Source organism: Castor canadensis, chromosome 9 (genome assembly GCF_047511655.1).
Source record: "Castor canadensis chromosome 9, mCasCan1.hap1v2, whole genome shotgun sequence".
Taxonomy (NCBI): Eukaryota; Metazoa; Chordata; class Mammalia; order Rodentia; family Castoridae; genus Castor; species Castor canadensis.
In genome coordinates this window covers 154,647,628-154,671,853 of record NC_133394.1, presented here as the reverse complement: position 1 = coordinate 154,671,853, position 24,226 = coordinate 154,647,628, and the positions used below count along the sequence as shown (strand labels likewise).

At 49.6% G+C, this 24,226-nt stretch overlaps 1 protein-coding gene across 2 annotated transcripts in view; it reads left to right on the top strand.

The window, feature by feature from the left end:
* The window catches only part of Maea (macrophage erythroblast attacher, E3 ubiquitin ligase), a 33,889-nt gene that overhangs the window by 6,129 nt on the left and 3,534 nt on the right, over nt 1-24,226 (top strand). For both annotated transcript variants that reach the window (XM_020177267.2, XM_074042769.1), the window contains exons 2-6: nt 7,699-7,881; nt 9,768-9,971; nt 14,992-15,114; nt 18,748-18,824; nt 23,421-23,529. In XM_020177267.2, the coding sequence (XP_020032856.1) occupies nt 7,699-7,881; nt 9,768-9,971; nt 14,992-15,114; nt 18,748-18,824; nt 23,421-23,529 (696 nt within the window). The remainder of the gene's footprint in view (nt 1-7,698; nt 7,882-9,767; nt 9,972-14,991; nt 15,115-18,747; nt 18,825-23,420; nt 23,530-24,226) is intronic.

Sequence of the window (24,226 nt, the reverse complement as noted above, 5' to 3'; positions counted from 1 at the left end):
GTATGTTTCTTTTTTGTAGATATCTTTAGAATATGCTCTGCAGGGGTAGGGGCTTTGTTTTGGTCACTACTGTGTTCTCAGCACATCCAAGAGTGCCTGGCACGGAGTCATAATAAACAGCTATTGACTAAGTGAATTTCTCCACTGTCTGGAAAATTCCTTAAAACTTTCAGTCTCACTTTTGTCTGTTTGCTGCATTCCAGAGTGCTTTTTGTGGCAGGCATGATCATCTGGGTGTGGTCAGCCTGCCTTCTTTAGCCCACGTGCCCTCTCGGTGCAGCCTGTCACTTACCCATCCTTCCCAGCTGTCCAGCATTTCTGCTGGCAAATTCTAGCTCGGAGTCATAACTCCACACAGCACCTGAATGGACCCTGGAGCTGTGCCTACTACTGAGGGCCCTAATTGCTCACTGGAATGAACCCTGTACCCCAAGGACTGTTTAATGGGTCTCCCTTTCTTCTTAAACCTTTATCACCCACGCTTCGCCCACATGCTGTGCTCCTGGTGTGGTTCCCAGCTGTTGCCTGCTCGCTCCCCTGACTAGGATAAGTTGTCTGCTCCCTGGCCCAGGCCAGGCTCCATGTTCATGCTCCGCTACCCCCCACAATTCAAAGACACCTGTACTGCTGTCTTCCAGTTACCCAGTGGACAAAGCCCATGGGCCACCCTCCCTGAGTTGGCTTTGCTTATGGGCTCGAGTTGCTGCCCTTATGCTTTTGCCTCTATTGACCATGGTAGTGCTGTAGCCAGGTGACCCTAGTGTACTGCTCAGACCCTTGATGATGATGTGGTGCTCATTTTCATCTCTGGAGGCACAACAGCCACTGGCCACTCCCTCTTCTTAAAGCACACCTCCTTTTTGGCTCCCAGGGCGCCCCTTGCCTGGTTTCCTGGGTTCTCCTTGGCCCTAATCGTTACTGTCTTGGTGATCACACAGGTCTGGTGGACCTGAGACCCTGTCCACATTGTTGGCCTCAGCCCCAGAGCCCTGCTCCTCTTGTCTACACTGCTGGTCCCAGCCCTAGAGCCCTGCTCAGGAACTTGGACACATCCTCACTTGATATCTGCAAGGTACTTCTCATAGTTACAGCTGGACTTTGATGATTTTTTTTTTTTTTTGAGATTGGGTCTCATATAGCCCAGACTGGCTGCCAACTTAAGCTTCTCCTGCCTCATCCTTTCAAGTGCTAGGGTTACATGCCTGTGCCATCACTGTGGCTTAAGCTGAACTTTTATTGCTCCACACATCTTAGGCACTACCACTTGAGCCACACTCCTAGTCCTTTTGCCTTTTTAGGTTTTTTTTTTTTTTTTTTTTGACAGTACTGGAGTTTGGACTCAGGGCCTCAGGCTAGCTAGGCAGGCATTCTACCACTTGAGCCACTCCACCAGCCCTTTAGTTTGCTTTTGAATTTTAATTGCTTCCTCCCAAACCCACCCCCACCTTCCATCTGCCAGATGGAATAGAGGTGGCCTTTACCCCTCTGTTTTCACAGCTCTCACCCCACCCCATGTACATCCTCTGTGTTGTAATTTCAGAACACCTGGGGGATCCAGCCATTTTCTATGCTCGGCTGCTGCCGCTGGGACTGGATGCACCATAATCTCTCGGGAATTGATGCGACTACCTGGCTGGCCTACACTCCCTCTGCCCATTGCATAACGTTCCAGGCCAGCCACCAGATGGCAAATCACCTGGTTCTGCCTAGTGGTTTCTGTGTCACTGGCGTAGAGATCCAGGGTGTTAGGGAGGTCGCCCTAGCCCTTTACAACTCCATTCCCATGGTGGCCTTGCTGTTACTGGGACTCACTGGCCTGCTTTTCCTGCAGATGTCTCTAGGACCCCACTGTCCTCAGTCCCCTGCTTAGTGAGCTGCTCAGTCACTTGCTGAAAGGAGAAGCCCACTCCCTCCTGCTCTGTCCCTACCTGAGTCGGTACTACCATCTGATGTGCTGTGTTTGCCTCTTTGCTTTTGACTGCTGGGACTAGAAGTTGTGTTGGAGGGTGGAGGTAATTCTGTCAGCAAATGAAGTGTTAAGTAGTATTTTGGCACTTCTGACAAAGCAGTAAGAAGTGAAGTAGAAGTCAGCATAGCAACTGAACATGGAATAAACACACACATCTCAGCTGTTCCTTGTATATCATCAACAGTTAAATAGAACATGTCCTGGGGAAATGCCCACCCATAGTGACCTGCCAACAGGTATAGGTGGCCAAAGGCCTGGCTGATGGAAGACTGGCATTAATGGGGATGTCCTTGTTTATGTATGGAGGTGGTGATGATGTCTGGTACTTTTTGTTTATGAGATAGCATTTCTTACATTAAGGGGAGGACCAAGAAGACTGGGGCTCTGTTGACCCCAAACCCAGGGACTGCTCAAGTGCTGACCTCCCAGAAACTGCTGGCTGCACTGTTATCTCTACAGAGGGAGAGTAAGGCTCATTAAGGTGTGTAAGCTGGTGCTGGTGTGCTTGCAGCTTATGTTTTGTTGGGTCACTGAGCTGTCCCAGGAATGGAAGTGCTCAGTGGCTTGGAGCTGGCCTAACGTCAGCAGCTGCAGCTCAGAATCTGCAGCACGTGTGGCTTTGCTTGGACCGCAGCAGGCAAGTGGTGTAAGATTCTGCACAGAGCCAACGACTTGAGGATGGGTCATACCCCCAACCCAGGGAAGGAGTGAGCATGGTGGTGCGATGGCTGTCCTCTTACCTAGAATCATGGGCTGCATCTCATTACTGCTCCCTACAAGATGACCAGAAATGTCACTTTCCAACAAGCCTAGTTAAAACAGGGAAACTGAGCTGTTCCTAACCTTGGTGAGTCTCCTCAAGATATGGCCTGTAATGGGGCCTTTGGCTCTGTGGGCTCAGGGTAGCACAGAGCCACCATGATTGTGAGACTGAGTATACCTCTCCAGGGTGCAGTCCATCACTTCAGAAGGTGTGGTTAGGTTCGTGGTAAATACTTAGAAACTTCCTCTGAGGCTTCTTAATTGTGAAAGATAAAACATGCCATTGGGAAAATACTTCCTTCCTGTGCTGGTAAAAATGGCTGAAAACATGACGACAAACTAAAATGCAGTTTTGGCAGCAAATACTTTCAGAAAACCCACAGCAAACATTGGACAAGGCTGGAGGAGACATGTCTTCGACAATAACATGCTGACATGTACTGACAATAATGCGGGACTGGAAAAGCTGCTCTGCATCAACTGAGTTGCACGATGTGCTCAGGAATTAAAAATGTTTGTTCTTGAAATTTTTTGATATTTGTTCATTTGTATATTACTTATTTTGGTCAGACTTGGTCAAAACCATGTCCTCACCTGTCAGTAGTGTGTGAGGCTCAGACTCCACAAACCCACTGGTCACATCTTAGGGCCACACACACTGCGTTGCTGCAGCTGTGAGCCTGTGTGGACAAGGGGCACTTGGACCTTATGTGCTCCAAGTTAACATGTACCCGGGTTTTAAAGATTAGTATGAAGAGAAAAAGAATGTAAAGTATCTAATGTTTTGATTGTGTGTTCAAATGAGACTGTCTTAGATATTTTGAGTTAAGTATATTAAAACAAATTTCATGTCTTTTTGTTTGTTTTTTTGAGACAGGGTCTCACTATGTAGCTCAGATTGGTCTTGAACTTGTGATCTTCCTGTCTTAGCCTCCCAAGTAGCTGGGATTATAGCATGTGCCACCACATCTGGCAGCTTTTTGTTTTTTATTTATTTCTATAAGTTTTATAGAAGTTTTATAAAAACTCAAAATTAAGTTTTATAGAAACTCAAAATTAATGTGCATTTGTGACTCAGTTCTACTGGATGGTCTGCTTTGTACTTTACTTTTTTTTCCCCCTCTTGATGGGGATTGAACCCAGGGTCTTGTGCATGCTAGGTGAGCACTCTACCACTGACCTGCACTCCCAACCTTGTTAACTTATTTTTTGGCCCCTTGTGTTTCTGAGAGATGTTTATAAGAAAGCATTTCTTATGGTGTGGTGGCACATGACTGTAAGTGGAGCACTTGGGAGGCTGAGGCAGGAGGATCGGGAGTTCAAGGCCAGTCTGTGCTACATGAGAGCCTGTCTCAAAGAAACAAAGCACTGGTTTTGAAGTTCCTCTTCCTGTTGCTATCCAGATCTTTAATCATAGTAATGCTATGGACTTGAATCCTCACCATTTTCTTTTGTTTTCTATTTCCTGTGCGTTTATCTTTGTTCATTCATTTCTTCCCTTTTGGTGGACTGATAAGGTTTTCTTTGTTCATTTAATTTGTTATTGTGGTTTGGCCAGTTCATAGCTGTACTCCAGTTGTGACAAATCAAAATGTGGTCATGCATTGCAGATGAGACTGAGGGGTATGTCTTACGGGGGGAACCCCTGCTCCATGGCAGCTGTGCCTATGTGAGGACAGCTTGTCAAGGCAGCCCAGGTGGGCAGGCATCATTGTGCCTGGCATTAGGATGACTTGGGTCTGAGGCTTGTCCTGCTGGACACATAGTGTGTGTGTCGGGGGGGAGGGTCGTTCCCCAGCCTTCTGCTTCCTGTTGAGAACCTGCACATCTCATCTGGTGCTGCCTTGGTAAGCAGTGTGTGCAGTATTATTATCTTCTCATTTCTATCTTATGCTTCTTTTGGTTATAGTTATTAAAATACAATTTTAATGTCTAAATCTGATAGTAAAACTTTGGGGCTTTTGTTTTTTGTGTGTCTTGGTATTTGTTTTAGTTTACTTTATTATTATTTTGCAGTATTGAAGTTTGAACTCAGGGCCTGCATCTTGAGCTACTTCACCCACTCTTTTTTGTGATGGGTTTTTTTGAGATAGGGTCTCTTGAAATATTTGCCCAGCCTGGCTTTGAACCACATTCCTCTTGATCTCTGCCTCCTGAGTAGGTAGCATTATAGGCGTGAGCCACTGGTGCCTGGCTCCAGTTTATTTTTTCAGTAATTCAGTGTTACTATGTTTAATGAAAGTTGGGTCCAGGTCAAATTGGAAGGTATCCATAGTCCTCCCCAGGAGGGTCTGCAGGGCAGGAGTACTGGAGTGGGAGGGAGCATGATGGTGGAGTCACCACCTCTGCCCTGCACTGAAGCCTTTTCTTCATCTGGTTCTTGTCTGCCTGGGAGGAGCACTGGATACCCAGTGGAGTTTGCTGGATGCTGTCTGTTGGAGTGATGCAGCGTGGGGGTCTAGAACTGAAGCTCTCCTTCAAAGCAACAGGCTTTGTATCTTGCACATGGACACAGTCCTGGAGATCAGTGAGATATGTGGGCAAGGATCCGTGTCCCACCAACCCAGCTGCATCTGTTTCTTCGAATAGCGTTGCCTTTTCCAAAAGGGTCTTGCAAGTGCTTGCATCTTGCCTGCGTGTGCATTGTTTGTTTTAGATTTTGAATTTTGAGGTAAAGTTAAAAAACAGCCTATTTCATTTGGACAAAGGAAAGACTCAGGACTCCATGTCTGCAGCCCACCAATATCTAGGAGCTTTGCCCTGCTTGTACACCATGTAGGCTGGATGGTGAGGCAGAAGGCCCTTGGGCAGCCAGGGGTATTCAAAGAGGGCCCTCCTGCCCAGATTGACACTGTGTCTGTAACGTTGAGCACGGCTGTGCCTCTAGTTGCAGAGACTTTCCGATCTTGGCACACTAATTCCTGGCATAGTTAAAGAGTAGATGTACGAGCTACCTTCCAGCATCCCTCCAGAATCCTGTCTCCTGGAAAGACACTGCACATAGAATGGCACATGGAGACTTGGATTCAGGAGAGGTACCAGGTGCCAGGGTGGTTCAGGGATTCCGGGGTGCCCCCAGAGCTTCACCCTGTGCCTACTTTTACTCCTCATCAGGTACTTAGTAAAGACTCTGCTGTGAGCCAGCTCTGGGCTAAAGCGCTATCTCTGAAATGTCCACATCCCTTGGATAGAGACAGGAAAGAGGACCCCTTTGCTTTTTTTTGTAAAAAGTACCAAGTCCTCTGAGAACACATCTGTGACAGCATGCAGTGTGGAGTGAGGAGGGTCTTGAAGATTGCCCCAGCAGCCACAAAGCTCTGGGCAGGAGTGGGAAGCATGTGGGGATGCCTGGCCCACAACACAGAGCTTCCAGAGATAGTGCCTGCTGCTTCCAGCACTGCTTGCTGCCCTGCCTGGCCACACTGGCCTCCTGTTCCCCACAGGAGCATGCTGTGGTTTGACAGCTTCCCACCCTGTGTTGCAAGCAAGAGTCCCTGCTTAGTCACAGACAGCAACGGCATTGACAGTGGCAAACATGGCTTGTTCAGTGTTGGTGTGGATGGAACGGCACATAGCATGCTGCCACCCCATTGAGTCCCTGTGGGCCCTGGGGGTGTCTGGGGGTGGTGGTGGCTGGTCGGGGAGGCTGACTTGGGAGTTGCAGCTGGGGCACCAACACAGTGCTGCAGCAAAGCAGGTTTGGGGGTAAGAGTCTAGGGCTAGTCCTCTTCCTGTGTCTCCCATTATCCCCATTGTCTCTGCTCCTAAGAAGCACAGGCTCTGAGCCACACCAAGCTCGTCCCTACCCACACCCTGCCTTCCTCAGGCTGTCACTGTGAGCTCAGTGCCTGGCCTGTCTGTGTTGGTGGGGCTGGCAGAGCCTCCAGGAGCCTCTCTTCCATTTCTGGGTGGGCTGCAGAGGACTTTGCTTAACAGCAAAGTCAGAACCAGCAGCATTATCAGTGCAGCCTGCCTCTTGAGCAGTGCTTCCCCCAGGACTCTGTTGGGACAGAGACAGGGTGTGGTGCTGGGTGTCATGTTCATAGTTGTGGAGCCAGGAAAAGAGGGGAATGTCAGCTGCAGTTCTTTGAGAGCTTGTTTGAAGGTTCTAGCAGGGGAGCGCAGCTACTCGTATACCCTTGACCGAAGAACGGTCTTCCTCTATCGGGGATGGTCGTCCTCTTTGACCGAGCGCGCAGCTTCGGGAGGGACGCACATGCCTAGCCAGCCAGGTCAGCTGAATCAACCCTGGCGATCAATGGGGTGACAGATGTCGCAGCCAGATCGCCCTCACATCCGCTGCAGTTCTTTGAAAGGGTAGAAAGTCACAGCGACTTCAAGGTTCTTCATATATTCTTTATTTTCCAAATTTCCTATTGGGAGTAGGATTTTTTTTTTTTTTTTTACAATCGGGGTAAAATACTACTCTTTCACTGAGGAGATGGGCTGAAAGTGTATTCATAATTTCATGTGGATGTTCGTGGTTTGCTTCAACCCTGGTGGATGTGGAGTTCTGCCTTGTCACCTCCACAACATGTGGTAATATCCCTACCTAGCATTGTCTGCGTGACTGGGTCCTTACTGGCTAAGCCTAAAGCCCCTTTCACCATTCTCCTTCTTTAGCCACTTTTTAAACTGTTCTAAATGAACTTTGGGATTATTTTGTCGATGTACACTTAAACTGTTTTGGAAGAAATGGGACTGCATGCCATCTGCAGATTTGGGGTAGTATGTATCTTTGCTTTCTCCCTTCCCCCCTTCCCCCCACTCCATCCCCGGCTATCCTCCACTCACCAGGCCTTGTGGGTCTTGGTCCAGTTTGCATTAGATGTGTTTTGTGAGAGCTGAGCGTCTATGACATTGCCTCTACAGGTGCCTGACAGAGACTCATGTGCTGCACCTGGGTGGGGTACCCACACACCGCCTTCAAGCCAGGGACGGGGCTCTCATCATCTTTTCTCATCTAGGTGCCCTATGAGACACTGAATAAACGCTTCCGAGCTGCTCAGAAAAACATTGACCGGGAGACGAGTCACGTCACCATGGTGGTGGCCGAGCTGGAGAAGACCTTGAGCAGCTGCCCAGCTGTGGACTCTGTGGTCAGCCTCCTGGACGGTGTGGTGGAGAAGCTCAGTGTCCTCAAGAGGAAGGTCGGTATTGCCTCTTCTACTTTGTTCCCTGTGAAGGATGCGCCCTGGCTGGGGGGTCTTGAGGCAGAAAGGCAAGCTGCATGTAGGACACAGGCCTACTACTGCTGGACGGCCAGGTTGTCTTGTCCTGACTCCAGCTGGTGGGGAAGCCAGGGCTTGTGGCAGATTGAGTTTTAGAATTCACCTCAGAATTGCATGCGGAACTTCTTGTTTCTGGGGCTGGTAGACTGGGTGTTTAGAGTAATCTGCCCACCAAAAACAACATTTTAAAAAATTGAGTTAGACATTTAAAAACATCTTCTTGGGAAGATGTCAAAGAGCCCAGGAGGCAAAAAGGAATCACCATTCCAAACTGGAGGCAGGGGTCAGAGAGGTGAAAAGGCCAGGGACAAAAATATGTCATTGAAATGTTGACTGGGTATGAGATATGGGGTCCAACGACCCCAGACCTGATGGAGATAAGCTGGGGGAGCCTCAGTCTAAGCACCAGATTGCTCTTGGTGATTTTTCAAGTACAGTGTTCAGCACAAAGACAGTCCAGATCATCGGCACACGACTGTTGAGAGAACCAGCAGAGGCAATGGACAGGGACTGGCACAGACTTCACTATGGGAATGTCGGGTCTGTACCTCATAGCATTGAAAGAATAAAAGCCTGAAACTCTCTGTAGGGAACAGGAAGTGTAAAAAGTGGTTTAGGGTTTAAAAAGAAACATAAAATGTCAAGAAATGAAAAATACAATAGTCAGGCCTGGGGGTTTGGCTCAGTGGTAGAGTACTTGTTAGCATGCATGAGGCCTGGGGTTATATCCCCAGCACTGCCAAAATACATGTGTATGTAAATATATATGTTTATATATAAAGTAACCAAAGTATTTACAATAAATAGTTTAGCAGTTGACAGACAAAACCCAGGAGGGGATTAGTAAACTGGAACATTCACCAATGATCTCCTCAGAGATCACTGAATGTACAGCACAGACAGAGGACATAGTACGCTGGGTGTGTTTGTGTGTGTGGGAGAGCTGTTAAGAGATTCAGAATAGAGCAGGGTTCCTGAAAGGTCAGCCAGAGTCCAGAGAGGGGACAGTGACAGTACTGGGAGAATGACATGACCACCCCCATCCACCACCACCACCCCCCCCCCCCAGTCCAGAGCCCTGGACAGCACAGGCTCTGCACAGAGCTTTGCAAGGTGAATGAGAAGAGTCCTAAAAGCAACCAGGGGAAAAGACTGCTCCCAACAGAACTATGACCCAGCAGCTGACTCCATAGCAGTGGCCTGTGCTGGAAGAAAGTAAGCCATTGAGCCAGCTGGGTCCTGGCTCTGCTGCCCAGCAGCCAGCAGCTGCCTACGTGGCTGTCAAACCATACCTGATACCATTGAGCCCCCGGCTCCTCAGTGGCACAGACCTCTCTCAGGCACTTACTTGGAGGCACATGAAGTAGTGGCCTCTGTTGGGCCGTGTAGATTGAGAACGTTTGTATCTAGTCTTCAGTTTTCAACATGATTGTCTTTAGAAAGCAGTTGTAGAAGATGAAAAAGCCACTTTATCATGACAAACAGTTTAGCTAGGAAGGTACAATAGCAGCGTAGCATTAGAATATGTAAAGAAAATAAACATGAGCAAAGTGGGAGACTTTTTTGGGGGGGGTACTAGGGATCAAATCCAGAACGTGGTGTGTGTAGGGCTGACCCTTGAAGTGCATGTCAATAATTCTGCATCCCAGGTACAAAGCAGAACCTAGCTTGTATTTCTGTCATATAGTACGGTGACAGCCCCAGCTGTACTTGTACTTTTCCTTCCTTGTCCTTTCATGAGCACTCAGGGAGTGGCACCCGTGACCTGTGTTCCCCACCCTGAGCTTGTCCTTGCTGTGGCTTAGGCGGTGGAGTCCATCCAGGCCGAGGACGAGAGTGCCAAACTCTGTAAGCGCAGGATCGAGCACCTCAAGGAGCATAGCAGTGACCAGCCAGCAGCGGCCAGCATGTGGAAGAGGAAGCGCATGGACCGCATGATGGTGGAGCACTTGCTGCGCTGTGGCTACTATAACACGGCTGTGAAGCTGGCACGTCAGAGCGGCATTGAGGTGAGCCCGCCCTGCTCGCTGCGTGTCTGTGTGGGGGCTGTCCAGTCCCAAATGCGTTTCACCCGACCGGGCTCATGTCCATGCTGTGCCTAGTAGTTTTCTCTTCGAGGGCCAGAGCAGTGACTCCACGTACTCCTTACTGGCCTTCAGTAGTTTAACGGGGTTCTGATTAGGGAAAGTAAGGAAAGAGCCTGTGCTCCCGGTACTTGACTTCCTATGGTTCCTTCCATTGCCTGCTGAGTACTGTGGGTTTCCCAGGAGTCTGGCTTTACTGGCTTCAGCATTCTGGTACAGAGATGAGCACCAACTGCCCGTGGGGCATTTTTAAGCTTCCAAAGGAAGGCTGCTGGTGGTCTTGGAGGCATTCCTGGTGCAGGGTAGGGTCTGAATCCTGTTACTGTGTTGCCCCTCAACTTGGTCTTCATGGACTGTCTAAACCTGTGGCTGAGGCCTTGCTGCTGTCAGTCAGTCATCCACATAGTGAAGCCCACAGCAGTCAGAAACTCTTAGACCATGGTGTGTGCTCCTCCTGGTCCCAGTTCACATCCTCTCCATTGGTGCACAGACTCAACATGACCCGATTGAAGGCGATGTCCAGGTTCCACCTTCCCTAAAGCAGCATCATTCAGAAAGCTCTCAATGCAAGACCTGTGCAGACAGCAGTGAGCCTTCATGGCCTGTGTCAGGCCTTCCTCAGCCTCTCCCAGTTCCCAGCTGCTCTGTCCTCATCTCAGCCACCTCTTTAGGCTGCCGTGACCTCTCTCTCGTGGTCCCTTCTCTTCCCTGCTTTAATCCTACCCATGTGTGAGGTTCCCACCTGGACTGAGATGAGCCTCAGGCTTGGCAACTCTAAACCCTGGCCCGAGACTCCCAGGTCCTAGCCTGAAGCATGGTGTCAGTGCCATGCTCATTCCTTTGCAGGTGTCTGCAGCCCTGCCCTCTGCTTCTATGGTGCTTTCTGGTTCCCCACTCTGACTGCATCAGTCTCATGGTCGGACTCAGCCCCAGGCCTCACAGGAGCCTCCACCTGGGCTCTTGACATCTGCTCTTGGCTATCCTCCCTGCCACACTCTTAACTCTTAACTCTCCATCAGGCTGGCCTCTGAGCAGGCTAAGCTGGGCCCTGCTCTTCAACCCCTGTGGCCCCACCAAGCATTTCAACTCAGCCCATGACCCTGCTTTTCCTGAGCACAGAGCTACCGCTGCTGTCTCCAACCTATCGGATGTTGGCTCACTAAATGCCAAGTCTGCAGGGCAGCCTCCCTGACCACCCCAGGAGAAATGTCACCCTCCCTCATCTTTCCTAGCTTGCTCCCTTGAGCTTCCCTACCCATGACCTTGTCAGTGGAGGAGTAAAACCAATGAATGGCGAACAGAACCATGCACTGAGACCCAGAAATGGGGAGGGTGGAACCATGCACTGAGGCCCAGATTGCATGGCCAGGAAGGTTGTGATAGAGCCATAGGGCCAGGTTCTAGCTCAGCCCTGTCTAATCCATGTCTTTCTCAATTAGCAGCTTGGGGTCTGTGTGCTTGTATACACAGGATGGGTCTCTTGATGTTGCTGCCCCAACAGACCAGCCAGCCACTCATCCTACCCTTTGCTTCTGCCCTCAGCCTTGGTACTGGTGATAAGGATGTGGCACTGTGGGAACTCAGTGGGGCCTGTGTGGCTCACCCGCTCACCCAGAAGGGAAAGACTGGGTTCACAGGCCATACGAGGTTGGAGGCACTGAGGAAGGTGTGGGTGCCCCTGTTCACTGTAACCACTGAGGACCACTGGATAGAACTGTCTTGATCTAAGCCTGGCCAGTGCCGGTGAGGCCCACAGGAGGCAAGATAGGTCAGCATTCTTGATAGAACGAGCCAGGCCTGAGTCAGTAGCATGCCCACTTAACCAGCAGGTGGTGGGGGTCGGGTACCGACTGCTTTCCTGCAAGGAAGTGGTCACCAGAAATGGTCATTGCAGGTAGACAGTAAGCATCTAGCCTCTGCCCATCACGTGGGGAGTTGCGATGCTGAGCCTATGCATCGCCTCATTTTTTTCTTTTAATTTTCTTGTCATGGGTGTTAACTGGTGCAGTACTAGCCATAATGCTTTACTCACTTGCTGTTTGTCTTGAGATGGGAAAAGGAGGAGTCTGACTTTATTGTGACTGCTTTTGTTTAAAGTAGGTATCTTAAGTTGTGTTCCAGACAGACTCCTCCCAGTCATGGCTCTGTTCATGGCTCTGCCTACAGGTTTCATTCCCTCCTCCTGCCCCTTGGTCCTTGTGTGTGTGCAGCATCTAGTGGTTCAGGATGTGATGCTGACTGGGACACTGTTCACAGGGCCTCAGCATGAGGGCATCAGGTACCCTGTGGATCGGCCAGAGTATACTGGGCAGGGCTCAACTGGGGTGTTCTACTCACTACTTGAGAAACTAATTTTTTTTTTTTGCAGTGTTGGGTTTGGGGCAGGCACTCTGTCTTTGAGCCATTCCTCCAGCTAATTTCTTTTAAAAATAGACTAATGAATTTTTAATCCATATTTTTGTTAAAATATAACCTAGGATTAAATTCTCAGTTTAAATTAGACTAAATAGAACTCTGTTATCAACCACTAAATGGATTTAGCTTGACAGTGTTTGTTAAGTGTCTGGTCACCTGCTTTCATCCTTTTTCTTTGCTAAATTCATTCTGTCCTAGTTTTCACTCAAATATCACTTTTCAGGATCAATATACTTGAGTAATTATTAAGCCTGTTTGGAAATTTCCAAATCTTTTTTTTTTTTTTTCATTTAGATTCAGTTAGTTAATTTTGTTTGTTTGTTTGTTTCATTGTTGTACTGGGGGTACATTGTGACATTTACAAAAGTTCTTACAATATGTCAGAGTTGAATGCTCCCCCTCCATTATTTTTCTTTATTCCCCCTGCCCCCATTCCTGGAATAGTTTCAATACGTCTCATTTTTCCATTTTCAGGCATAAGTACATAATATTTCTACTAAAATCACCCTCCTATACCCTTTCTTTATATCCTTCCCCCTCCCACTGGTACCAACCCCCCAGACAGGACCTGTTTTACCTTCCTGTTCTCCATTTTTGAAAGAAGACATTTTTTGTTTGTTTAAGATAGCTATATTGGGAGTTTAATTGACATTTCCGTGTATATAGTATTATAACCTGAATTGGTTCGTCACTTCTATTTTTTCTCCTTTCTACCTTAGTCCCCTTCTTATGGTGATTTCAGCAGGTTTAAATGTTCTATATTCATCTTTGTATAGTGAGTACATCAACCATAGTCACCTTTTTAACTCCCTTTTTTTACCCTCCCTCTCCCATTAGTGATCTCCCCTTAGTGTGACTTGATTTTTATAGTATGAGTTTTTCCAATTCTTAAAATTTGTTTTCACTACACATTCCAAAGAACTACTTATCTCACTTTTTAAATTATTACCATTACATTCCACAAAGAGCCAATAAAAGTGGTTTATTTCTCTAAAATGAAAGATGAGGATATTCACTGACTTATACTAATTACTTAGTGAAAGTACATCAAAATGGCTCATTCCCATGTTCTTCACTGAAATTATAATAAACTACCTCTTGTCATTTCATGCTCACAAGACTTTTAAGTCATCACAGTAGCTGCTCACAACTTGTTTGCTTTCTAGATGCTTCACATTTCAATGTCTGTACAAAGAAAATCCAAACATACTTTCCTTCACTAAAAACATTACAAGAGGCTGAAAGGCATTGAGGATTTACCTAAAAATATTACAGGAGGATAAAAGGCATTGAGACCTTAAAAACAGAGTGTATTTAAGTTACAAAATAGCTTCCATTCTGTGGCATAGCTTCAAGTTAAGTGCATCATAAATAAATTAACTGGGTACTACTCCATTCATCAAGCCAGACTTTATTTTCCATCAGGGCTCTTATTTGAGATTTCTGTTCCTTTTAAACTACATAGAAGTTGCCCAAGACTGCATGTGGTCCTCAGTTTTTGCTCCACTGGTGATAGAGGCCATTATTTTTCACTGAGGGACATGTGTGAAGATGGCTTTTTATAGTTAATTAATGAGCAAATCCTCAATGTCCAAAAAGTAAGCATGTCTTCAGTTGGCATATTTTTGGACACAGGGATCAATTCTAGTTTGTCTTTTGAGTATTTTGGGATTAGAGAGGTAAGATTCTTCCCATATTTTTGAAAGCGATTTCTTTAGAGACTAGTAATTGTTGCTAGTAGCTTGTAAATTGAAGTCTGATTTTAGAATAGTCTCTTTTGTGTTTTTTCTGGAGTCTGTTCCAGGTGGGAGAGAAATTTAGTTTTTGAAATTTCCATGTTTTTCAGATACTCTCCCTTGCCTTTCTCATGGCATTCACATGTCCCCTTGTGTCGAATGCTTGCTCTTGCTGGACTCTGCCATTGGGGGTCCTTGGCCCTTTGAGCTCCAGAGCTCGGCAGATATGGCTGTCATTAGGCCCTTACCAGAGAGCACAGTTGGAGGAGGAGCAGGAAGCCCAGCATCTACTTCCACTGCCCTCTCCAAAAGATCGCGTTTTCAGAACAAAGCAAAACAGAACACGAGATTGTGGGCTGCTTGGGTTCTCGGCTCCATGAAGAGCTGAGGTGGGAATGGGCTTTGGCTCCCTCAGGGCCCTCAGGGTTCTCACTTACCTGTGCATCTTGCCCGTGCTTGGCCAGTTGCTCTATGTGAGCACACTCTAGATGTTCTGCCCTGGTCGTGTGGACCCTGCCTCATGGCACTGTTAGGTGAGTGTCACCTGACACCCTGGCCAGCCTCAGTGCTCATCTCAGCCTCCGGTGCTGCAGAAATGGTGTTGTATCCTCTACTGTGGGCTCTCTGGCCCTTGTCCATGTGTATGAATCTGCTATTCTTATGGTTTAGGTGTGAGCCTGGACCTCTGGCTGCAGTGGGGGAACACGGGCCAACTGCCTCTGCTTATGGGGCACAGGTGCAAAGGGTTCCCTTGAGTTAAGTGTGTTGTGACCTGAGCTGCCCCTTCCCCTAAGGACCTGGTGAATATCGAGATGTTCCTGACAGCCAAAGAAGTGGAGGAGTCCTTGGAGAGACGTGAGACAGCCACCTGCCTGGCCTGGTGCCATGATAACAAGTCCCGGCTCCGGAAGATGAAGGTGCGGGGACTTCCCTGGGGTGTGGGGACTCCCTAGGATGTAGTTCCTGGTAGGGACAGGACTCCCTGGAGTGAGGAGCAAGGTGGAGTGGAAGTAGCACCACCCTCACCTGCTCATGGTTCTTTATTTTGGTTTTGGTTTGTGAGGTGGGGTTGTGGAGTTCAAGGTGGGGTTTGATGTGATTTTGGTTGTGGGGTGTCGCTCTTAGGTAAAAACCCTGAGGAATGGCCTCCTTCCATTGTCCTGAGCACAAGGTTCAGAAAGAGTGAGGTTTGGAGCTCTGCTGTGCATGTGGTATGTCAGGGGCTGCTGCACTTGGTGTCGGGGTGGGCCTGTGGACTCCCCACTCAGGCATGTCAGAGAGTGCTACAGGAGGCCATTGCCCCAGCAGGCTGCAGAGCTCTGGGCTGTGGTATTCTATTGAATACACACTTTCCAGAGACCACAGAGGCTTTAAAAATACCCTAGAGCAGAAACCACAGAACTTAACCCTGCTCTGCTCACTATGAGATGATACTGTCCTTGGACTTGCAGAAATGTGCTAGCTTTTGTGAACACCCTGCCTCTGAGAAAAACTGTGTTCTGTTTTCTAAGATTAGTGCTGCTTCACCCACCTGCTATGCTTGTCAGGTCACAGTAGTCACAAGCCAAGAGTGATACTGTCTGCCACTCAGGGTCACCAAAGTGAGCACAAGGCAAAGATGGGTGAAAGAGTAGCTCTTGTGGCTCCAAAGAGAGTGAGAAGTTTGGTATGGAAACCCTAAAAGGAAAGCCAGAATTGGTTTGTAACACTCAGCATGCTGCATACCTGTACCTTCACTTCCTCCTAGAGAACACGTATTGGGCTGTGTTATGTATGGCATCTGTGATCTCTGCAAGTCCCAACCCTGCCAGGCCATGGGTGGAAGCTCCTGGGTAGGCTGAGAGGGATGGGTGCTGAATGGGTGCTCAGCAGGTGAACAGTGCCTCTGTGTCTGAGAGGCCAGGGTAGAAGGGAACATCGCAGCTGTCCAGAAACACATCATGAAGATGCCTGAAGATACAGGAGCCTGCCGTCACAAAACATCAGCTGAGACAGAATGTGCAGTTGTCTGTGCAGTCTACATGCATGGATATATGGGAGGGGAGGTTAGTGCACACTGTGCACTGATCTCTCAGGTCAGAAACATGAGGATCTAGATGGGAAGAGAAACTTTTGAGACACAAGTTTCAGGCTTTGAAAATAGCTCAAAATAATGGACTACCAAGTTAACTTCTGTTGTCTTGACTCAGTCTCTAGACCCTACAGGACACTGAAGCAGCAATTTTGGTGCCTGGTGTCTAGAAGTCACATGGAGTGATAGGCGCAGAGGCTGCAGCCTTTTGCAGAGTGCATGGAGTGGCCAGTACACATCTATGTGACTAGACTACAGATTCAAGTCTGAAGACCTGATTTCTTTTACATATATGCACTTATGTATTAGTGGACTATTGAAAGTTAACCTGAGCCATCACTGGTAGCTCATGCTTGTATTCCTAGGTACTCAGGAGGCAGAGATGAACCAACCACTGGTAAATAGTTCACAAGACCCTGTCTCGAAAATACCCAAATAGGGCTGGCAGAATAGCTTAAGTGGTTGAGTGCCTATCTAGCAAGCATGAAGCTCTGAGTTCAAACCCCAGTACCACCAAAAAAAAAAAAAAAGCGTTCACCTGTTACAGCAAAGGACAATCCTAAATGAAGACAAGTTTGAGAATATATATTTTGCAAACCAGTCAGCTAGAGTTTGCCCAAAATGTTACTCTTTTAAGATGCCCACACAGTGGCTCCTTCCTTCTCTTAGCCATGACACCTGTTGTTGTAGGTAGTCCCCAGGGGGAAGGCAGGGCACAAGGAAAATGGGCCTTCTATGGGAGGATTCTCCCTCGGCCTCTACTGCCCTAGCTTTGAAGGGATCAGAGGGCCCACCATCAACTGTCCACTTATCAGTGGACCCAGGTCACTCCCAGGGAGCCCTGGGTAAGCTGTCCTCTTTACTGGTTGTACCAGGCCTTCTACTCAGAGTCAAGACTGCTTCTGCCCTGACTTGAAATGGGTTGTGAGTTTTGCCTCTAGACTGCAGCCCACTTGCTCAGCTTGGGTGCAGAGAGGGGGCATTGGGTACAGGATGGGGAAGGAGTGGCTAGAGACCCCTCACCTCTGCCCTGTCACTCCTCTGTCAGAGTCACTGCAGGTGCTCCTGTGTGGTGGCACTGTGTCAGTGGAGCAGGATCGTGGCACCAGTCAGGTGTGGCTGGGGTAGAGCCAGCTCTGCAGGGCCCAGGAAGAGACAGTCCCTAACAGAACTTGCTGAAGAGTCTGAGTGTGAAAGTACATACAATTGGGAAACTTGAGTTTAAGGTTTAGACATTCGGAGTTGGTTTATTTATTGCCACATGGGATTCTGTTTATGCCATGGAGTTAGAGTGAAGTTCCTGTTCGTGGAGTGCTGAGTGTCCTGAAGCCATCCTGGAAGGCTTAGCATTTTGACACTCATTTGTGTAGAAGAAGCAGCTTTCCCTCTGAGGTGACGGCACTTAACACCGTCTGCTGGCCTTACCCAGTTACAAGAGTTGCAGCCCACTTTGGATCCATGCTGCTGGTTTCAGTGCCAGCTCCAGTCTTCGATGCAGACTGCACCCACCTATGAGCTCTGTACTGTTCCCAAATTACTTCAGCACTGGACAGGCACCTGCCAGATCTTTGTCCCCAAGCCAACCCATCCTCCTACCATGGGGCATGGAGCCCTCCTTCCTGCAGTACAAACCCCAGACCTCTCTCACAGCTTCAAAAATCTCAGGTCTTCTGCCCTTCGTTGGAACCACTTGTAAATCAGGACATCTCCACTTGGTTCTGGCCAACCTGAGCCTTAAGGTCATGACAGGAGTCTTAGCATCCTTGGGATTAGCACCTCCTGCTCCAGGCACCACCTGCCCCCGGGCCTTTGTACTGGCTCCTGCTTCTGCCTGGAATCCCCAGAATCTTTCCAGCCCCTATACTCATACATGTTTGCCCCTGTATTCCCTGTCAATCCTCTGAGGTGTCAACTCTGACCCACCCAGCACCCACTCATTGGGTCACTGTCTCCTCTCACTAGGCTCCAGTGTCTCTCGGAAAAGCAGTTTGTCTGAGTTCTCCCAGAACAGGTCCTGACACGGGCAACACCTTGCTCACACTCTTGGAGCAATCAGACAGTGCTGTGAGTGGGGACAGTTGGGAGGAAATGAGTTTAGGGGAAGAAAATTTCATGGTGCTTACAAATGTAGGACCTTGATGATGACAGGTGAGACCTAGAAAGGCCTTTTGCCCTTGTGAGGAACTGGCAGTTTTTTCCATGTGCCCTGTGAGCTGGCAGTGGCCTCTGGCTACTGCCCTCCTTGTTGGCGCTTTTTCACAGGAATCTCTTCTGTGCCTTCTGCCCTTCCAGCAGAAGGGCCGACCTCCTAGGTGTGTCCTCAGGGCCATTGCCTTTGAATGCTCACCATGGCTGCCTTGGAGAAGGGGCGGAGGAACAGGTGGCAGGGCCTGTTGGAACCTGTGAGTCCCTACACCCAGGTGCCTGGTGCCACTGAAACACAGCGCTGTCTAAGCTCTCCCCTTGTCTTTGCTCTCAGAGCTGCCTGGAGTTCAGCCTCAGGATTCAGGAATTCATTGAGCTCGTTCGGCAGAACAAGCGCCTGGATGCTGTGAGGTAGGAGATCATGCCACATGTGTGGTTTCTCATGGGAGGACCGGATGCTCTACTGCTCCTCTCCTCTTGCTCCATCCTGGTGCTGGAGATGGAAGCATGGGTGTTGGGGGTCTTCCAGAACCAGCTTCACCTTGCTGCACCCAAGCAGGGAGTCCTGCTTCCCTGCCCCACACGGAACCACAGGCCAGAGCCCAGACCCCCATGGCTGTCGGGGGAGCCAATACTGGCATCACAACCATCCACGTAAACCTGTGGATAGGGCTCTGAATCCTATCTTCCCATATAGGAAAGTGTCATTAGCTTCTGGTAGCAGGAATGCCCTGATGGGGTTGGTCCTTGATCAGGTCAAGGATCTTTAGCCTGGGGACTTCTCTTGGTGGACATCTGGAAGAATGCTGGCCAGGAAGACCTGAGGGCATTCTGAGGCACATCTGGGCTCTGTGGCCCATATCTGATCCAAGGGTGCTGAGAGCTGCAGCTGGTGGCCCACAGCACAGCATAGCTGGGCATAAGGATGGGGAGGCTGGTTGTCTTGCCTAATGAGCCTCATTTGGATGCACTGTGTTGACCAACCCCCTCCTTTCCCCCAAGCAACCCTGTGAAGCCTTCCTGTTGCCTGGTCAAGCCTGGGGGTTCAGTCCATGCAGGCTGCACGTGTGGCAGCTCCTTGAGCACAGCATCTTCTCTCTCCAGCTTCACCAAGGCTCCTGCTCAGTTAAACCTGGAGTTGGGAGCAGGGAATGCAATGTGGGCAGAGCCCTGCACTGGGCCCGTGACAGGATGAGCTACTACACGCCTGTACATGTGCTGAGCTGGCAGGCATTGCTCAGTGCCAGCCCAGGAGCATGTATGCCAGGATATCTGGCAGCTTCCCATGCCTCCCTGGAGCAGCCTGGGTGGGTAGCCCAGGAGTCTGCCCACGAGGACTCCAGGGTAGGAACAGGAACCTCAATGAAGTGCTAAGCCCCAAGGGGTGTGCTGGCATGCGGCCAGTCTGCACAGTCAGGCCCCTCTCTCTGGTTCCCAGTGCCTGTGCTGGGTGCACCGTAGATGGGAAGATAGGGCTGGGTCTGTGTTCCTACTCAGTCCAAGAGCCAGCCAGGAGGAGGATCTCTGGCCCTGGCACAGTTGAGCAGGCACTATGTGTGCCAGGCTGCTTCTCTGAGGTGCAGATGTGATGGGGGCAGAAGTGACTGGCTTTATGTGGGCCTTACTCTGTCGTACTTCCTGTTCCATTCCGCGTTGGCCTTGACGCTTATATCCACAGGATGACATCTACTGGGCCATGGCCTTGCGCACTTCTCTCTAAGGACCTCAGCTGCCTCATTAGCCCCAGTGTCTGAGAACAGAGGTCCTCTCCATGCTGCCTGGGCTGGGCACCCCCTCCGTATCAGGCAGGCAGCTGTCAAGTGGTGGGAGAAGACTCATGCTGCCTCCGTCTTGTGATTCTGGAGGCAGAGCCCAGAGCTGTGCCTTTGTGGCAAGTAGGTGGGCACTACTCCCCAGTGGACCTTGGCCCCTGCTGGGGGACTACTCCCAGCAACATGTGTTCCTTCTCTGTCTCGGTGCTGCTGTGTGTTGTGTGAAGCCTCAGCCCCCAGCCTATGCCTTGGCCCTAGAGTGTCAGGCTCTGCTATAGGGGTGGATGCAGCTGGGTGTTGCTGAGTGCCTATGCTGTGCCTGGCATGGGGCACGGCTGGCTAAGGGGCTCTGTGCTTCTTGGGTGGCCTGGGCATGCCCTCCATAGATGCCTGGGACATCAAGATGTGTACAAGCAAATGAAGCAATGTCTCATTTTGGTGGTATCAAGTTTCACTGCAGTCTGAAATAGCATACCAGAAGTGTTGAGTGACTTTTAAATGCTATGTTTTCCCAATTGTCTTACCATAAGCAGGTATAAGAAAAATGACAAAGCTGTTTCTCTTTTGTGAGAGGCAAATTGAGTCACCAGTGAAACCTGTATGGAGTGAGGTTAGAGCAGGATTTGGAACTTGCTTTGGGCTGGACCAGGGCCTAGGTGGGAAGATACACAGTGCAGGCTTGCAGTTGAGAGACAAGCAGGGACCTCTGTTGGCAGGTGTCTGGATAGGGCCAAGAGTTGGAGAAAAGGGCCTTGTCCTCCAGGCTGGCTTTCCAGAAGGGTGGGGGTGAGGGGGCTGAAGATGGTGGGCATTGATAGGACCCGTACAGGACTTGGGAGCTAGGTTTCCAAGTGGGAAAATGGAGCAGTGGGGCAGTGTCCCCAGGGCTCAAGACTGAGCCATCAGGCTGTGTCAGGTGAAGAGCACCTTTGGCCAGATCAACGCTGGAATGCTATCCTGCCCAAGGCTGAGATAGGCTCACCCAGGACCCCTCTGGTGGGTCAGGAGAGGGTGGAGACCTGAGTCTAGGAGGGGTATCCTGGACCCAGCTAGGACCTCACTAGCTGCTGGGGCTGTAGCTCCTTCCCACTTCCTGCACTCATGAGCCTGAAAGCCAGTGCTGCAGTGACTGCGAACAATTCTATTATTAATTTATTGTGGTGCTGGGGGTTGAACCCAGTGCCTCGAGCATACTAGGTAGGTACTCTACCACTGCATTATATCTAAAGACCTTATTTATTTTTTAAGAGATGGGGTCTCGCTGTGTCACCCAGTCTGGTCTTGAACTCCCAGTCTCAAGCAATCCTCTGGCCTCAGCCTCCTGAGTAACTGGGAATGTAAGGGTAGGCTACCATCACTGGCAGCATTTTTAAATTTAATTTAATTTTTATTTATTCATTTTGCTCTATTGGGGTTTGAACTCAGGGCCTCACGCTTGCTAGGCAGGTGCTCTATCAGTTGAGCCATGCCCCCTGCCTTTTTTGCTTTAGTTATTTTTCAGATAAGGCCTCATGTGTTTTCACCCAGGGCCAGCCTCAGAGTGAGGTCCTCCTACCTGTGCCTTCCCAGAAGCTGGGATCACAGGCATGTAGTACCACACCTGACTTTTATGTTGAGGTGAAGTCTTGTTAACTTTTTGCCCAGACTGACTTTGGATCACAGTTTTCCTGATACCCACCTCCTAAGTAGCTGGGATTGCAGGTGTAATCCACCAAGCCTGGTCTGGCATTTTAAATCTTCAATGAATGAATAAGCCAAATGCCAGGTCAAAGTGCCGGGGAGTTGGCCTTTACCAGGTGCTCTGTGTGAAGTGGGCCTGTGTCATTTTACTGAACATCTGCATCTCAGCCTGGCCCGGTAAAGTTTAGGGATTTAGGCTTCTGGGTGTTTTTTTACATTTGTTTATGTTTTTAAAGGAAAGCTAGATGCATCGTATGTTAGCTTTTCATCGCTGTGACAAATACCTGAGGTAAACAATTTAAAAGGAGAAATGATTTATTTAGGGCCATGATTTCAGATGTTCTGCCCATGGTCAATTGTTAACCATTGCTTTGGGTCCATGGTGAGGACCTCCTGGTTGGTAGGGAAGCAGAGAGAGAGGGGAGGGGCCACATCTCACTATCCCCTTCAAGGGCATGAGTCCATTGACCTCACTTCCTCCCATAGACCCCACCTCCTCCCCATAGGCTGGGCCAGCCTTCAACACATGGCATTGAGGGACATTCCAGACCCAAGCTCTCCATTCATTAACCGCAAATCAGTTCCAGTGTCCTGGGTCTAGGATGTCAGGCTCAGACCCACCTGCTCACAACTCACAGGCATCCATCTACATCCCAGGTGTCAGAGTCCTGGTTGTCCTAACCTCACTGCTCACCACTTACCCATTTGGTGGAGAGCTGTATGGACTCTCTTGGGTGTGCTTAGAACCTGGGCACCTTTCCTGCTTCCTCTGGCCTCACTAACCCCCTTGCCTGCTGCCCCCTTAGAGCTGCGGCCTCATGGCCACCTTGCTGTTTCTCAGAGACTGCTTGGTGACGTCCAATGCTGACTCCAGTCTCTGTAGACACCATATTCTTTCCCACCCCCAGGCTGCTGTGAGGGCCTGGGTTCTCCTGGCTCCATATTCTTGGCTACACACCTTCGTTCTGCTATGTCATTGGCCCCAGGGTAGAGTTTCAGGGGAGTGAGCCTTGAGCGCAGAGAACGTGCCATGGATTGAGGGCATGTGTGAGGGCAGCCAGTGGGGCAGCAAGCCTCAGGGCCCATGGCCTGGGGAGAGGTGTATGGCTGAGGCCCTAAAGTGAGCAGATGCCACTGGGTGGCCAGGAAGAGAGTGGCTCTGCTCTTCCTTGCTCTGACTTTGGTCAGCTCTGACTTTGGTCAGGGGCTGGCTGTGTATGGGAAGACCATGGTGCATGTTTGCTTACACACACAGGGCCAAGTGACTGGGCAGCTGGCCATGGAGGTCATCCATGGGACTGAGTTGCTAGTGTATGGGTGTATGGAATGTGAGCAGCGGGGCAGTCTGGAAGCTGGCCATGGGGATGAGCTTCCAGGGCAATTGGAGTTGTTCTGGAGGCCTGGGTGGCACACCAGTCCTAGGGAACCCCTGCAGGCCCTGACCAGTAGAGCTTCTCTGGTAGTGGCTCCCTTTGTGCTCAGTTCTGACAGGGACTATTAGTGTGGGTCCTTAAAGTTGAAAATACAAACTTAACCATGCCAACTGTTTTTTTAGACATGCAAGAAAGCACTTCAGTCAGGCTGAAGGGAGCCAGCTGGATGAGGTCCGTCAGGTCATGGGCATGTTGGCCTTTCCGCCAGACACACACATCTCCCCGTACAAGGTAATGCCTGCACCCTCCTCCAGGTTCCTGTTGGCTCTCAGAATCAAGGGTCCTGTGGGGTGGCTTATAGGATGTTGCCAGCTCCTGAGGGCCTGTCTGTCCTTGCTGCCTTGAGTGTGATATGAGGAGTGTCCTGCAGTTACCTGACCCAGGCAGCCCAACCCGGAGGAACCTGTTCTGCTTTACTCCTGTTCTGCTGATGAAACATTTGGGTCAGAAGGTTCAGGAGGCTTTAGCCTGGCAAACTTGGTTCTGCTCCCTCACCTCCCGCCCCATCACTCCTTCATCTTCTCTTCGTATAGTTCCTTAGTCACATGTAACAGAAGGGCATGTCTTCTGCTCTGCTCTTACCAGTGTCCTTGCTGTCTTTGTAACCTTGGAGCTCTGGGTCTCCAAGGCACTGGTGGTTCTTGGTAGTGATCTTTTCTTTAGCCATTCCTGGTCTTTATCCTTGGCATCAGGCTCACTGGCAGGTCTGCTGCCCACAGCCCTCCCCCTATGGAAGGAGGGGGGCTATGAAAAGGCCCAGCAGAGGATGTGTTTATGTGTTGTCAATCACCAGAGCCCAGTGTGCTGATCCAGGGCTTACCCAACCAGGGCACTGCTCCTAGCCCTGAACAAGTGACTGATGACTTTTGCATGCAGTGTGGGGCATCTTCTAGCAAACTGCCATCAGGTCACAGAGACATCAGGTGTT